The 17,271-nt window shown below is 32.8% G+C and overlaps 1 protein-coding gene across 1 annotated transcript; it reads left to right on the top strand.

Moving 5' to 3' along the window:
- Positions 1–12,879: 12,879 nt before the first annotated feature.
- LOC132796108 (chitinase-like protein Idgf4) lies at positions 12,880–16,121 on the top strand. The gene is made up of 4 exons (XM_060807150.1): positions 12,880–13,011; positions 13,325–13,450; positions 14,716–15,276; positions 15,330–16,121. Exons 2-4 carry the CDS (start codon positions 13,330–13,332, stop codon positions 15,977–15,979), a joined length of 1,332 nt encoding a protein of 443 aa, XP_060663133.1. The 5' UTR covers positions 12,880–13,011; positions 13,325–13,329; the 3' UTR covers positions 15,980–16,121.
- Positions 16,122–17,271: the final 1,150 nt, after the last annotated feature.

Raw genomic sequence — 17,271 nt, 5'->3', positions numbered from 1 at the left:
AGCTTTTAATGGAAGATAATAAAAAGTGTCATACTATCTACATAGCTGGAGTTGATTACATAAGGATACATATGTAAAGCTCGTCAATTGAATAAATTAACAGAGTAACAGGAATGAAAACTTTTAAGACCTCAAAAGCTGAGGGAAATATGTTGGCAAATAAATGAAAATTTTGTTGAAATAGCATAACAACTAGCAACTAACATACATACATATTTACTAAAAATGTATGTATGTTTATGGCCGTGAACTGGACATGTTAATTATAATTATTTTCGCAACATTTTAATTGGCTTAAGCGTTGGGTTCAACGTGCTAATTAAGAGTTAGTTTCAATTTTGTTTTCGTTTGTGGCGGACAATAGCTCCAATTATGGCAATTATATTGCACAACACAGCAGTAACTGCAATATTCCTGTAAAATTGTTTTCAGCTGTAACGACCACTCCAATGTTTAGAACAGTCCTCGTTATGGTTGCATATATTCATGCTACGCTATATGTACTATACAACCAAGGTGGCGGCAATTCTATCCAATGCACAAGTACGTGCTCCAATACATCTGCTCAAATAAATGCCGGAGCACGGTGGTGTAAGAGTTTGCAACAATGTTTTAGCTTCAGAATACAAATAATCTATTTATTTTATTATCAATTTGAATGCGAGTTTCCAAATTTACTCACAAGCTATTCAAAGTATTATACCCATTAAAAGTTGTCAAATAATTGTGATTATTCATTGTCATTTATTTATTAAGAGTACAATTAAAATCCTGTAATTAAAACAAACTAAATTTTCAATTAATTTTATTTGTTATTTAATTCATAATAATTACATTAAACAGATTAAATTTCCAATTTATTTAAATTGTTATAGTTTCTTTTCGAACAATTTGGTTGACTTAATCGAAGAATATTTTCCACTACAGGGCAGTTCTTGGTCGCGTTTTTTTTTGTTGCGTTTAAATACTGAAAAATCTGCAGCCGACAAAATTCTTTTGCAAATTCCAAAAAGCAAAAATTTTGCCAAATGCATATTCAATAAACATTCTGCACTTGTGTCCAAAACAAATGCTGTATGCCAAGAGGCAGCAAAAAACTAACTTCAGGCCGAATGAAAAGGCTTTGCTAGTGCACTGAATATAACAACAACAATAACAAAACGAATTTTTTAAGCCAAAACATTTGTCAATATATTGCTACAAATATTTACTATACAATATTATATTTTTGTAGCAATTGTTGTCTACTGATTACGTACGAACCACATTTGAAATTATTTTCGGGCTATGAATAGATTATGTTGACATTTTTGTCAGCAAATGACTTGACCATTTTTTTTTTTTTGGTGACAAATATTTGGTATTTGATTTGCTAAGTTCTTTTTAATTTTCCTTTTATTATAAATGCAATTTATGTATTTACATAGAAACATAAGAAAGAAATAAATAGTCGAAACTAATCAAAGGTTGACATTGAAGTTAAATATGATAAATAATTTTATTCAATAAATTAATTTACCAGTCAAATAAATAACTTTGAATATTAAAGAGATATGCTTCATTTATTTCTTTTCTTTACTTGTACGAAGTTTCGTACTTTTGTACTTTTCACTTCTATACTCTTTGGTGATAAAAAGAAGAATGCTCAACACAAAAACGAGAGAAAAAGAATCCGATAGCTTCCATGTGGCTTTTGTATATATAATACATGGATATTTCAAAGTGTTTCAACAACCTATTGATAGTAATATTCATGTTTTCGCAGCAGTATTTCTATTTCTTAAAAAGGTAATTGATAATTATGCTTAAACTATGTTCATAATATTTCTGTGTTATATTCTGACTGCATAGTGTTTCCAATTTCGTAGTATTGATTTTAGAAATCATGGGTATTACCAATTTTATTAGTTAACATTTGCATATATGCAGAGAATATGTGGAATATGAAACTTCATACCTTAAAATTATCTATATCGAATCAAACATTTGTTTGTTCACTCTTGTTGTACACTCTTGTTGTACACACCTGCGGTCAGTCGTCGACGCCCTAATGATACTCGAAAATACACAAGAATTTAATTACAATAGGATTTATCTATTTACATTCATTTATCCCTTTACACCTTTGCATATATAATTTAAATGTGTGTATTGTCAAACATTAAAATCCAATGGATATTTCTAGTTATGTTTGCAAATGAGCAAAATTCACCAAAATAAATACTTGAATTATATCGCTTGTGGGTGTCATAAGTGAGGACGAGCTATGCCACAAATGTGAATTATTCTCTAAAAAAGTAGCAACTAAGAATGGAACTTTTTCACACTTTACTATTTCGTTGAAAGTTGCAGCTTCCATATTTTAAAGAATACGAAGAATAGATTCTCAAATAGTCGGACAGAGATATTAAAATAACTAAGGATCGAAAATTTAGATCTTGGTAAGTTATTTTTATCACGATTCCTTGTTTTAAGTTTAAAAAAGTATTTGTTACCAATTTTATTATTGGTATTTATTTCTTATTTATTACTATATTCAATTAAATTCTATTTAAGAATAGAAAACTTTTATCTTTCATTGAAATTCTTCAAAAAAGATTATTATTGATCACAGTGTTTCGTCAGTAAAGATCTTGGCGGAAGCGTTAATAAAACGTCAATCTTCTTTGACTTTAATCGTCATTATTATAACAATCTTAACATAATTTGCGCAGTCCAAATGTTAATGTTAATGTACAAGTAGCATTGGTTATCGATAGTGACATATGCGTACATTGATATTATTTTCTACAATTATAATCAATTTCATTCATAAAACAAGAATTGTATTTTGCATTCTACACTTTCTTTCTTTCTTAAAGCAAGAAATTTTAATCTTCACAATGCGAATGTTGTTATATTCTGAAACATTTAAGTTCGCTTTTCACAACCGCTTCGCTTTACGTCATTTCCAAAACTCTCTTAACGGCATAGTTTGCTCACAAAAAAAGAAGAAACTATAAAAATGCACATAAAAATTCTCTTGCTTCACTTAACGAATTTTGTTCAACGGCCTATTTTTTGCTTGGTCTCAGTTGAAGTCGTTAAGCCAGGTATTTATTGGTATACAAATAAGGCATAGTAAAAGGATGTAGAAAGAGAGAGAGAGAGTGGAAATGGGAAATAAATAAAATGGAAATAAATAGAAATGAAATGTGGCCTTTTAAACTATTTGGTTACTATTTCATTATTGTTTGTTCACATCAGAGGCAATAGTTTAGCATTTATTATGCTCGATTTTTATTTGTTTCTAGGAGATAGGGAATGAAAGTCTTTATATTTTAATATTGCACTATTGCCGGGAATTGCAAGTAGAGCTGACTCAATTTAAAGACTTGAAATCAGTCTTAAGATTTCTAAAAAATGAATATATTAATATCAACTGCAAATTGAATTGAAATTGTTTATATTGTCTTAAAACTAATTAATGAAAATTTATTGTTTTTATAAGTAAATAATTTAAAGCTTAAAGTAAGCCTAAGCTTAAAACGCTTACTATGGGTCTTAATCGTTTTAGCTGACAATCTATTATATTTTGAATGTACTACTATATCAATATACCAAATACAAAGTTGTGTATATTTTGGTGTAGTATACCAAATACAACATTCGGTATATTTTATAATAATGCGGTATATTTTCGGTGTATTTGTTGAATATGGTTTTATTAAAAATGGGTAGCATATCACGCTCTCGAGAACACTCGACTGCAGTTTTCTTACTTGTTGTATTTTCTAAAAATGCAAAAAATCATCGAATTGCAGCAAAAATTTCTACATCTGTCAAATAAGTGTATAACGTATAGTTCATTGATATGTAATGGATATGAATATATGCTGCTGCCGCTACGTCCATTCCATGCATAAAGTATGTTGTGAAATTTACAATTGCGAGGAAATGCTCATCTTTTATACGGAATCCGTTATTAGAAGTGACAGTGCCAAACGTGAATTGACAACAGAAAACAGCAAACAGCTGAGAAACGTCAACCAATCAGCACTTTTGGCCAGACACGTTTTTAGCCTGCGCTTCCAGTGCTTCCAGTGACCAACTGTTGCTTCACACGTGCTCGCTCGTGCTCTCTTTCGGTCGCTCGATTTCCTTTACTCACTGTGGAAACTCAACACAGCGACGGCAGCTGAACTCAACTTCAACACATGCCGTTAACTTTTACGCGAATAGCATGCGGTTTGCTTTCAGTTTGTCTGAGCAGCTCGTTCGGACTATATCAGCGAATGCGCGAATGTATCATGAATTCCTTCCCTTTTTTCCTTGCTTTGTTTCCCCTATTGAGCCGGCTTCATTTACATGGCGACCACGCAACCCTACACACACACTCAAATACATTCAAGTACGCTTAGAGATAGCAATGAAAATATAATTTTAGTGCCTAGTAAAAATCCTCGACGGTGGACATCACTTTTGTTACGCTTCGCTTTGCTTTGCTTTGCGTGCATCCAAAGGGAGCGTAAAAAAAATTTGTTTAAAAAAGGAAGAAAATAAATAGCAATAATAAATAGTTGGGAGTATGTGCTGTCTGGTGTGGACGTTGAGGAAACTGTTTGCTAGCCCAAAAGTATTTCAGTAAAAAGTACTTGACTCTGGGATATCCTGTAGTAGACAAATTTGTAAACTCATCTCTGAATTAAGAATAGTTTTATTTCTGGCAATATGAGCTACATGAATATGTAGCTGTTGAAATAATATTTTCGCACTCCCTTCTGTTCATGTTCGATGGATAAAGGGTATGCTAGTGTTGCCAAGAACAAAAGAAAAACTATAAAAAATTGTATTGACATGCGCGCAAGTCAAATTTAATTTCACGCTTAACAAGTTTTTTCCGTTAGACCTCGTAAAAATAATAATAAAATCTGAATTTTTAATAAACAACATCGCCTGTGCAAAAACTAGTCGCACCATTGACTCAACTAGCACACACAACTCTTTTGAGTGGCTCCCGAATGGGCGAACGGCGAATGGGGCGAATGACGTTTCTTTCAAACTGGCAACGGTGTATGATTTTCCTCGATAATAATCAATGATTTTATGACGTCAGCTAGCAGATCGAAGTTTCGAACATTTTTGGTTTAATGTTATTATAAACTAAAATGAATTTCTGCCAGTTTGATTCGCTTGACGAAGTCAAATGATGTAAGATTCACCATTTTAAAAAAAAACATTGCATACTTCTAGGGATCGCAAAAATTGTAACCCTTTGCATATGTAGGTGAATTTGACCAGTTTTTGTGGAATTAACAATTAACTCGCAAACGAAGTCAGATTTTTCAAGTTTTCTTAATAAATATATACATAAAATAACTTAGATGTTAGTATGAACAGATTACAAAGATATGAGGAATGGGCATCCAGTTAAAAATTTCATTGTATTACCTTTTCTTGTTGTAAATATATATATCACCCACAAAAGCTTGCTTTAACAGCCGATATGTTAAAACTGAACTGTTAAATTAACATTTCTGTTTTGTAACTCAATACTTGAACTATTCTGAATATGTTAATAATGTATAATGTTATAAATTTGCAGACTTGTGTCAACTGACTTTAGCACTATTTGTATTATACTTTTCATTCCTTGTAACTTTTATTAGTATTCAAGACTGAATTGTTTAAGAACAATTTAAAAATATTCATAATTTGACTTATAGCTTGTTAACTTGAAATTATAATCTTTAGGGATTATTTTTGACTTTGCTGCACATTTGAACAAAAACTTGAACACATGCAATTGTTGAGATATGTTGATGTCTGACAAAATGTATCTTTGGCAAGACACTTTGCATTGCAATCGCATTGCAACACCTGCAACTGATAATTTGAAAGCCTATTAAGTGATTTTGACAGTTAATACGAAGGTTGTGGACTTCTGAGTGGAGTACATAATGAAGATGATGATGTTGTTGATGGTGATGATGTTGATGATGGTGAGGGAGAGGGAAATTCGAGAGCTCTTGTTAATAATAAATAATGACTATCAGATGAGCTATTACCACTTTAATTTGTATTCTCATTTCCAGTAGCATTTCGAGTATATGCACATATTAGGAATATTTTCCCCCAAATGCGCTCAATGTGCACGTGCAACGGCACGTGGCGGCTGTAGGGGATTATACTACGTACGGTGCGCTACGGCTGATGGTAACTGCTGTTGGGACTGGCAATCGTTAGCCAGCAGTAGTCTTTCTATGCTCAACTACAAGCTACATACTCATACATATGTGTGGGAGTGTGTTCATGCATGCAGCTAGCAGCTTTTGGCTGATTTTCGTTTTGTTCGCCTTTGTTGTTGTTGTTGTTGTTGTCGTTGTCGTTGTGTGCATCATTGACTTTCTGTTGCCTGTCGTCTCGCCAGCTCTTCAACTCTCCGTGCGCTCGGAACTCTTCAGCAGCAGCATGCAGTTTGCAATGCAATGATCCCAAAACGTTATGCAAAGAAACAATAAAAAGAAGTTGGGCAACATGTCCTGCCTGCCATCCACGTTTCTCCCTTTCTCTCTCTCTCTCTCTTCTCTCTCCCTTTCGTTCGCTCAGTTCTCTGACGCCTTCTGCTGCTGTGCAACAAATATTTTGTGCTGCTCTTTGCATTGCCATGACGCGACGTCTACGTCTGCTTCACGTATCCATAAAATGCACAGACCTCCAAATACTTTAATAAATATTTGAAGTCTATTGAAGAACGAAACAAACTAAACTCGCTCTCCTGAAATATGTTTAAATAAGTGAAATGCATGCTCCATCAGAGTAATTACTTTTTTGTTTTCTTTTATTTAAATGCAAACATAAATAACAGTAATTCTTATAAAATTTATTACCTTATCTGGATTCCTTTACTTAAATTTAAATAATAACTAACAATTTATTTTAATTTACTTTATACATAAATTAATGCTTTGTCTGTTTCCTTTTATTTTGAATTTTAAAAATAAATAACAATAATTCTTACATAAATTGAAAATACAAAATGTTATGTCTTTATCTGTTTCTTTTCCATTTAAATTAAAAATATTAAACACAATTATTGCTACATATATTTAAAATACATTTATTAACTACATCAACAATAAACAAGCATAGTGAATCACACTCGGCAAATTATTAGCATCGTCTATTGTTGAAATTCACTTAAATTATTGACTTACTGACCCTGCTCGACAAATGCCAACTGTATACTGAGTAAATGTACTTAATTGCTTTGAAGGGTATCTCGTCACAAAGTTATTCTCTCGACATGAGTTTTTTCTGTTCTGTTTTCTGTTTTGTGCTATTTTCAGTTTATGTTATTTCTCTGCCATTTTTGTCGCGCGTGCAGTTCTGTAGTAACAATAACAATTTCAAGTCGATATCTTTTCCAACTTTTGCCGTTGCAGCCCTTCAGGCGTTTCGCTTCTATGCGAAGTGCAAGGGAAAGAGCGATTAACGATTTATTTTCATGCCGGATATTTATTTCCTGCGCCCACTGATAGTGTGCAAGAAAGAGTCTGCATTTTTAGCTACAAACAGGATGTGTGTCACAAAATTCCTTTACAAAAAAATATATAGTTCATTTATCTGTATTCTTAAGAATAATCAATGATTGCAGTTTCCGAATTTTACCACCGCTTATATACAAGATTGAAGACTTTGCAGTCAGTGATTAAGAAATTAGTAATTAATTAGAGCTTAACTTTTTGAATACAAAAAAAAAAAATAAATTCTACTTAAGCCCTTGAATGTTGTTATATTATAATAAGAATTTAAATTGAAGTAACATTTATTTAATTTTTCTATATTGTATAACACACTACGTATACTATACATACCCTAATAAATACTACATACTCCGACTTTAATATACTTTGCAACTTAATAACTACATTAAAAAAAGAAGATTTTTGTGCACTGCATTAAATTTTTTTTGGTTTAAATTTATAGATGAATTAAGTAATTAAACCAATACAATAGAAACCAATACACAGCACCACAACTCATGCGATTTTATTCAGTCTAAAGCGTAAGCTCATATCATCAGGATGGAACTACGTTGAGTTATAAAACGTGTTAGACTTATTCTTAGTATTGAAACAAATAATTATAATACATTTACGTATTACACTAGAGAAGCAGAATAAGTAATGAAACACATTGGTACTTTAGTTTTATACGCTTTCTTTACTGAGGCTACTCACTGTCAGATCACAACACTAACTCTTATAATATTTAGATATTTATATATTGAATATATTGAATCATTGTGACTTGTTCTATGCAATTTCCAACACTTAATACATACTGTAATTTCCTGCGCTATTCAAGGCAACTTTAAACCTTTCTTGATGGATATGATGTGCTGGTGCTTTAGCGTACTTTAATGAATGCGAATTAAATGTAAATTTATTTGTGAAAATCTTTATATATGGTAATCCATAACATTGGAGTGTTACAAAAAAAAGGATGTTATAAATATTAAATGCAAAATCTTGATTCAAAACCAAAATATATCAAGCGAGAACATTAATAAATCACTCAGAAATGTTGTAAGTACACGAGATTCGTAATTTCTTTGTTTCGCATAATACTAATAAAAAAGAATTATATTTATCTTGACACTCCTTTTAGCTCAACTTCAAATAACAGAGCGTATATAAAACCCAAATGTATTTATTTAGTATTTGCTAATATATAGCCAATCTAGAAACTGGTACCGCTCAGCACTATCAGCTCTTAGGTGCTCTCGTTTCTGCTCCACATAGTAACAAGATTGAACGATTGGGAGAGAGAGATATGAATAATAATTTAATAGGAACACGACCACTTTTAATCCGCTGTATTATTGATACTGATCCAGAATTTATATACAATAGTGGAGTGGAATGCAAATGACTGCTGCATCTGTTGTTATTCTACTGTTCGGGTTTAATAGGCAGAGTTCATATTAATTAATTTACTTACGATGCATATTCGCACTCACACCACTGAGAATTGCAATTGCGAGAGGCTAAATTCCATAAAAGTCTACTCTTTTTTTATTTTGTCAATTTTAATTGAGGAAGGGTTATTAGGAAATATATGTGAATGCGACACTGCATTGCATTATTTTGTGCAAATGCTTAATTGGATTAAACATTGTCAGAGGAGGAGATTAATAGAATGCGGGAGTGAAAGTTGAAATGGAAGTGGAAATGGGAGTGGAATGAGTATGAGGAAAGTATTGCAAATCGCACACTTTCTGTAAAATGAATGAACATATATTATTTTCAGTCATTGCTGTGGGTTGTGCTGTGCTGTTATTGTCACGGTTGGCTGTTCATTTGGTGAGTGTTTAATTGGTTTCAATTACGCACATCTGGTGTGAGTTTGTTCGCTTAAACGCTACATATGTCAAATCAACATTTTTCAAATTATTTATCAGCGCCAACTGCACGCTTAATACTAATCACGTAAGTGCGTTAAATGCAAGATGCGCTCAACGGTTTCCACTAATTATGATAACATTTTATATAATACCAAGACAATTGAATGCTATTAATAATGGAAATACTCAGTAATTTAATTGACATATGAAAGTATATTCAATTATTTTGTTATATGTAAACTTAGAAATTCACGACTTTTGCATAATTCTACTCAAAATTGATAATTTCTGTTATTGCGATCAAATTATTCAACTACTTATTTATTAAAATCATTCAAATACAAACCTTTTTTTTTAGTTCCTTTCACTCTAAATCTGTAGTTCGTATTCGTGCAAATAATCATTAACGTATTATTATTAAAAATTTGTTTTTTGACTTTTCGATAATTGCCTTCGAGATTCTCTTAAATATTTTCGGTCACGTTCAGATCACTAAAAATAGTGCTGTGACAATTCTATTTTTAAATGCATTAACCGAACATAGTTTGTGCAGCATTTCGATTCCTACTCGACTTTAAAGGCACACGATGGTCAGAAATGTCCAGTTGCCTTTATAAACTGCTAGATAAAAGCCTGCGTTGCTGCATTTTTTTGCCATTTGTAGTGGCCAAAGTGTATTAAAATCGATACCCGTATATTTACAGCCTTTCGATTGAGTCATATAACACATAAAATATATCAAAACAAAAATAGCATTTATGTTTATTTTTAAATATTTGCAATGAACGATTCTGAAAATCAGACTATGAAATTCCCTGTAGACAAAACTAAACTTAAGTCCACTTTCAGAATCATTTGAAAACTGAATTAGATTTCGATTATAAAAAAGAAACGTTGAAAACAAAAAAAAAACTGAAAATCACCGCTTATGTGGAAAAGTAAAATACACTTTGTGGCATTTCAATGTTTCACATTTGCGCAAAAAACAAGTGCGTGTACAATTAACAACTTTAATAAAGGGAACTAACATAGATGCCCGTATCTTTTCGACCATTCGCTTGAATCGCAGCAAACAAAATAAAATAAATAAAACAAATGCACTTTTTAAACATTAAATTTTCCTTTTTTTTGTGTTTTGTTTTCAGTGTCCAGTGCAGATAGCAAATGGGGGAAAAAGTAATTTTTTATCATTTGGTATAAATATTTGGTAAAAAGCACAACGAAATAAATATTCAGCATGTACATCAAAAGCTAAATCGATATGTGGCTGGTCGAAGTCACATCCGTATATCAATTTGCTTTGAGTGTTTAGATTTGCTCAATATATGAAGACGTTTAGTAGTGTCAGGTTCAATTCATAGATAAGTCACGTTATCAATGGAGAGGCACAGTAAATTCAAACAGAAACTGTGAGCACACGAGCAGTGGAAACAACAAAAAAACTCTTGATGACCTTACAATGACATAAATTGATAAGGTCGCTCTTCAATTTCATTCCAAAGCTTGCCTTCGACTTCGCCTTCTGCTAATGCACAAAATTTAGAATTTTTGTCAGAGAGACAAAAAGACATAAAATATATATAAAAAAAGAAATATATATATTCATTTGTCAGTGTTGTACTTATTGTTTATGTTTTTTGCGCAAATTAACAGGGATATCAAATTGACAAATCGTTTCGTGTTCATCTGCGAATTCGTGGAAAAAATCCCACAAATATCACCGCAAGCAATAATATTCAATTTGCTTCACAGAGACGTGTTTTACATATAAAGCGTATACAGAAATGATTAGCACACTCTAAAAGGTAGCTCTGTATGTATAATTGGCTAATTGCTGCAATCGATATGTTCAACTATAGAATACCCTGTGTTAAACTTTTAGAAGAGTTCACTTCGACTACTACTAATACTAATACTACTACTACTACTACTACTAATAATAATAATAATAATAATAATAATAATAATAATAATAATAATAATAATAATAATAATAATAATAATAATAATAATAATAATAATAATAATAATAATAATAATAATAATAATAATAATAATAATAATAATAATAATAATAATAATAATAATAATAATAATAATAATAATAATAATAATAATAATAATAATAATAATAATAATAATAATAATAATAATAAGAAGAAGAAGAAGAAAAAGAAGAAGAAGTAGAAAAAGAAATATTAGTAATGTTTTTTTCAGAAATGACATCAATTTTTATTACCATTGAATAAGCAACTCCACATATCATCATTACTAATGCGAATTTATATATTTACCTACAATGGCAATCCCAATAAAAAGAAAACTTTCTCTAAGATTGCGTCAGTAATATATAGATTATATTTCCAGCTTGTAGTTTGCTGTTAACATTTTTTTTTGTTTAAAATACAGTACTCTTCATATAACATGAACAAACACATTTGCGAGTAAGCAAATTTGTTGAAATAATTACACAATAATTTGCAGATAGAAATCTTTTTGCGACCAAATTCAATTGTTACATATTTCACTATTAATTAATACGACTCTTGTGCCCTTTAAGTATCGCGACTACTCATCTTGTTTATGAAAAATATTAAGTTTATTTGTGTGTGAGCGTGTTTAAAAGCAGTTCATATAAATTAAAAACGAGGTTGGATGGTAAATAGATAAAATACTCGAATGAATGTAAAAATATGCAAATTACGCAAATGAGAACAAAGTGTTCGACTTTAGAATACCCTGTACCGAAAAGTACGCCAAATATGTAAATATTTTGAATTAGCTTAACAACATTATTTATTATTCGACTTATCCATTTACCTTACCATATTAAATAATTCAATACTTTTCATTCATCATTGATTCAATAATTTCTAAAATATAACTGCTCTATTGTACCCATTTTCTATAAGTCCAGGGTATTGAAAAAAAGATTATTCGTATTGTATTAGATGATAAGAATATGTAACAATACATGAGTGTGAATTGGGGGCATTTGTAAACCAGTTGATGACAAATTCAAATAACAACTACATATATAAATGTATATATAATATTTTCGCAACTAGCTTTATAGAGTTACAGTGTTTATAGGTCATATTTGCATTACTTTCTAATGAATTAGATTAAAACCACAACATGCACAGCTTCATTATAATTGGCTATACTAGAAAAAATATGCATATGTACTTTCTATTTCTATTCTGTGTGAGTATTCTGACGAGTACTAACATACATACATACATGTATTGAATTTGTTTCGATCGAACCTCGCTGTGGAGATCAGTTTTGTTGTCTTTCATTGCTCACTTTTCGATTTAATTTTCAAGCCGCGTTTCATTCTCATTGTGTACGCGCTCTCTATTCGTGTGTGTCTGTCTGTGTGTGTGTGTACTTTGTTGTTTTTGTTATTTTGAGTGCTTGTCACTGTTTTCGTCGTTGCTTTTGCTGTCTGTTTGCCGTCTGTCTGTCGCTTTTACCTCAGTCTAATATTCCAGTCTCAGTCCGAATCTCTCAGTCTCAGTCTCCGTTTTATTACGAGTATTCTCATCGAGCTCACATAAAGTTTGTCTTGGCTCGAGCTGCGCACAGTTCAAGTTTTACATTTACTGCGAACAGAGCAAGTTAGTGGTGAACCGATCTCAATTTTAATATATACAAAATATACATATTTTCGTATATGTATATTTCAAAATAAATCTCTTTTTATTTATATTTTTTTTCATGTGAAATTTCGCTATCAATTTTGTTTGGTGTTATTGTGTTTTTTGTTCAAAAAAAAAATTATTATTGAATCATTATATAACCGATCGCTAAGATTTCATTAACACATTTAGCTTGTTTTCGATTTACGATTTATTTCGGTTTATTGTTATTGTGCAATTAAATGACCCAATTTTATTTGAACTCTTTTTCTCTCTATTTTTCATACCATAGCAAACATGAAGTTCTTTGCTCTGCCCCTTTTGTTTGTGGGCTTCTTGGCATTGGGCCAAAGTAACGCCGCTGCCGGATCGTCTCATCTGCTCTGCTATTACGATGGCGCCAGTTTCGCTAGGGAAGGTAAGATCCCCGAATATTATTATAGAGTTGATAACTACGTGGCCATTATCTGCTCTATATATTCATGCAAATACGAAATCAAGTGCCACATTGTGCGTTCTTTTTGTATAATATTAGCTTATTTTAAAAGCAATCTTAAATCGGGTAGTAAACATTGAATTTATTACAGTTTTATGATCATGTTGTTTGTAGTTACGATAAAGTACTTGAAATTTACTTTAGAATTTGAAATGACCATTTTTCTATCAGTATTTTTATTAATACTTTAAAAACGCACTGAAAAGTTGACAAGTTTTAAAAATTTATCTGTTATAACATTTAAGAAACAATGTATATTATTATTCTGAACTTATGATTATAATTTCTTATAAATGATTAGTATTTATCATCTTTAATATTCATGTGTGTGTACATTATAGATGATAAATACTAAAATAAGTAATAATAATATATTTTGATTTCTTTGAGATAATTTTATATTTACTTATAGTATAGGTGGGTAATTACCGACCTTATTCGATAGATATAAGTAAGTATATAATCATCTCACAGAAATCATAATAATTAGTTCAGAATAAAAAATATACATTATTTCTCATTATCTAAAACAAGCATAAAAGTAATTTGTAACTTTTAAGTGTAAAATGTACAATTTTAATTGTTAAGCTTCAGTTCTATGATTTATTTGACATAATAAGTATTGAATACTTCAGCTAGCGTAAAAAAATAATTAGAAAAACAATTATTTGCAGTCTGTGAAACATCGTTAAGTTCAAGAAAATAAACACTAGGTATTGTTCAATAAACATTCTCGAAGTTATACTCTTAGTTATAATCACATTCAGAAGTTCGTAAGAACTCTCGTTTAAAGCGATCTTAATTGTATTGTCGATTCAAAGTGGCAAATGACAAGCGAGTGATTTACTTAGGAAATCGCAAGATCAGATCACACTTAACTGCGACTAGAATTGTAAATTAAGTTGTTCCACTTATATATTGAAATGAATAATTCCAAGGAAGCTGAAAAGTACATCCCACACCAGTTTGTGATAATGTGTTGTTGATATTTGTCATTGAACGTGTTGAATCATTTAAGCTGATGACGACACTGACCATATTTTTGTATTGTTTTCTTAATTGGTTGTTATATAATGCCGACTCTTATTATTATTGCTTGGTTTGAGTTGGGTTGGGTTGGGCACAGGCACAGCTGACAAATCAAGATTTCAAGTTTATTTTTATTTGTTTTTGTTTCATACTCTCAGGCCTCTCGAAGTTGTCGCTCAACGACTTGGAGCCCGCACTTCAGTTTTGCACGCATCTGATCTACGGTTTCGCTGGCATCAATCCCAGCAGCAACAAACTGGTCAGCAACAATGAGAAACTCGATCTCGATATCGGCAGCGGCCTCTTCCGCTCCGTCACGGGTCTCAAGAAGAAATATCCAGCTCTGAAGGTGTTGCTCGGCGTTGGCTTCGACAAGGATGGTGTCGAGGAGGAGAACACCAAGTACTTGACTCTGCTCGAGAGTAGCAATGCTCGCATTCCATTCATCAACAGCGCCCACTCGTTGGTTAAGACATACGGCTTCGATGGTCTCGATCTCGGCTGGCAATTCCCCAAGAACAAGCCAAAGAAGGTGCACAACGGCATTGGTTCATTCTGGAAGGGTTTCAAGAAGATCTTCACCGGCGATCACATTGTCGACGAAAAGGCCGAGGAGCACAAGGAAGAGTTCACCGCTCTAGTGCGTGAGCTTCGCAACGCCTTCCGTCCCGATGGCTATCTGCTGGGTGTCAGTGTGCTGCCCAATGTCAACTCATCGCGTAAGTGCTGCCATGTTTTGATTTTTCAATTACTAATTTCAACTTTTCTGCAGTGTTCTACGATATTCCTGCTCTGATCAACAACCTGGACTTTGTCAATCTGCATGCCTACGATTTCAATACGCCATTGCGCAATCCTGAAGTTGCCGATTTCCCCAATCCCATCTACGAAGCCAACGAGCGCAATCCTGAATTCAACATCAACTATCAGGTACAGTTCTGGCTGAACAATCATGCCCCCGCTGCCAAGATCAATGTCGGTGTTCCCACCTTTGGACGCGTCTGGAAATTGACCAAGGATTCGGGCCTCACTGGTCTGCCACCAGTTTCCGATGCCGATGGCGTCGGCGCTGCCGGTCTTCAGACCCAAACTCCCGGTTTCTACAGCTGGCCCGAGGTGTGCGCCAAGTTGCCCAACCAGGCGAATCAGCATCTCAAGGGTGCCGACGGTCCACTGCGCAAGGTTGGCGATCCCACCAAGCGTTTCGGCAACTATGCTTACCGCTCGGCCGATGATAAGGGCGAGAATGGTCTGTGGGTGGGCTACGAGGATCCCGATACGGCTGCCCTCAAGGCTAACTTTGTGAAGACTCGTGGTCTTGGCGGCATCGCTTTGGTCGATCTGAGCTACGATGATTTCCGTGGCAGCTGCACTGGCGGCGAAAAGTATCCCATTCTGCGTGCCACCAAGTACGGCTTGTAAGCGGAGGCAACATTCGTCTGTTTATGTACATTGTCTTCCACAAGTATACATACGCATACACACATACTATTTTCATTTTGAGTAACGCCTAATAAACTCGAACTTTTATTTGTATATTAAAAATGTTAAAATATGAAAATTAGTTTTATTTATAGTTTCTTATTGTGCTGTTTATTTGTTGGTAGATCAGGGAAAAGAACGCATCGCAAAAGTGTCTGTTCACTGAGGCAGGAAACGTATGAAACGCAGGAAACTAAATGTTGCCGCTTGACATTAAAATAAGTATTTTTAGTTGAATTCAATTCTGTACAATGTAAAAAGGGTTTGTTGGGTTGGTCAGAATTTAAGTGCGTAGAACAACATTTAATTTCGAAGTTAACTTTAAAAATTATATACGAAAAAGATAAAGCAAGTATTTATAAACTGAAGATGTATTAACACAAAAACAATTGAGTTTAATCATTTCTCTATAGCTGTTGCTACTCTCAGTGAGGCAAAAACAAAATTTCGTATTTATTTTCGGGCTTAATTTTTTTGTGTATTATAAAATGCGAAATATCCATGAAGTGAGAACGAACAAGATTAATAATAATTTTCATAATACGTCACAGGCAATACAGTGATAGTTAATTAAAAATATGATAAACAAAATAGTAAAATGAAATGTTATGGACTAGCACCATAATTTGGATGCTTTAGTCTTTAAAGAAAAAAACTCTGATATATAAAGTTAACAAGTATATGTCATATAAATTTAGTAAATAGATTTCATAAGACACCTTAAGACGGGTCTATTAAAGTTCATAATTGGTTGGCAGCTCTTACTCTGTAACTGTTTTATCTGGCAAAAGATGCTTCCTCACCGACCATTTGAGTGTCAATCATGACTAAAATGCACATTGCATTGCGATGAATAGTGGCCCGAGAAGTAAAAGGGTCAAGTGAGGAGCAGTTCACAGCCATATAAATACATTCTAGTAATGAAAGTGACCCTCGGTACCGGATTCCATTACCCATTTACCCATTACCCCTTTACACATTACTCGTTGCCAGTTGCCAGTTGTCTGCTGCCTGTTGCCCTGTTGCCTGTTGTCTGTTGTCTCTGTGACTTCATTTCAGTATTTCTTCCACCATTTTTGTCAGCCCGTTGGTTGCCGTTGATTGTTTTATGTGCGGTGTTTTGTGCTGCTCCTGATGCTGCTCCCTGATGATGTCCCGGTTGTCCCTGCTGCTGCTGCTGTTGCTGCTGTTGCTGTTGCCGATGTTATTCCCGCCACACTTGCTCTTTTGGG

The sequence above is a fragment of the Drosophila nasuta genome, chromosome X (assembly GCF_023558535.2).
Source record: "Drosophila nasuta strain 15112-1781.00 chromosome X, ASM2355853v1, whole genome shotgun sequence".
Lineage (NCBI taxonomy): Eukaryota > Metazoa > Arthropoda > Insecta > Diptera > Drosophilidae > Drosophila > Drosophila nasuta.
This window is presented reverse-complemented; position numbering and strand designations above follow the sequence as displayed.

Excerpts from the sequence above, each read along its gene's own strand:
- LOC132796108 (XM_060807150.1), top strand. The coding sequence starts at position 13,330 with ATGAAGTTCTTTGCTCTGCCCCTTTTGTTTGTGGGCTTCTTGGCATTG. Across the intron at positions 13,451-14,715 it reads CGCCAGTTTCGCTAGGGAAG|GCCTCTCGAAGTTGTCGCTC; the intron begins GTAAGATCCCCG and ends TCATACTCTCAG. Across the intron at positions 15,277-15,329 it reads GCCCAATGTCAACTCATCGC|TGTTCTACGATATTCCTGCT; the intron begins GTAAGTGCTGCC and ends ACTTTTCTGCAG.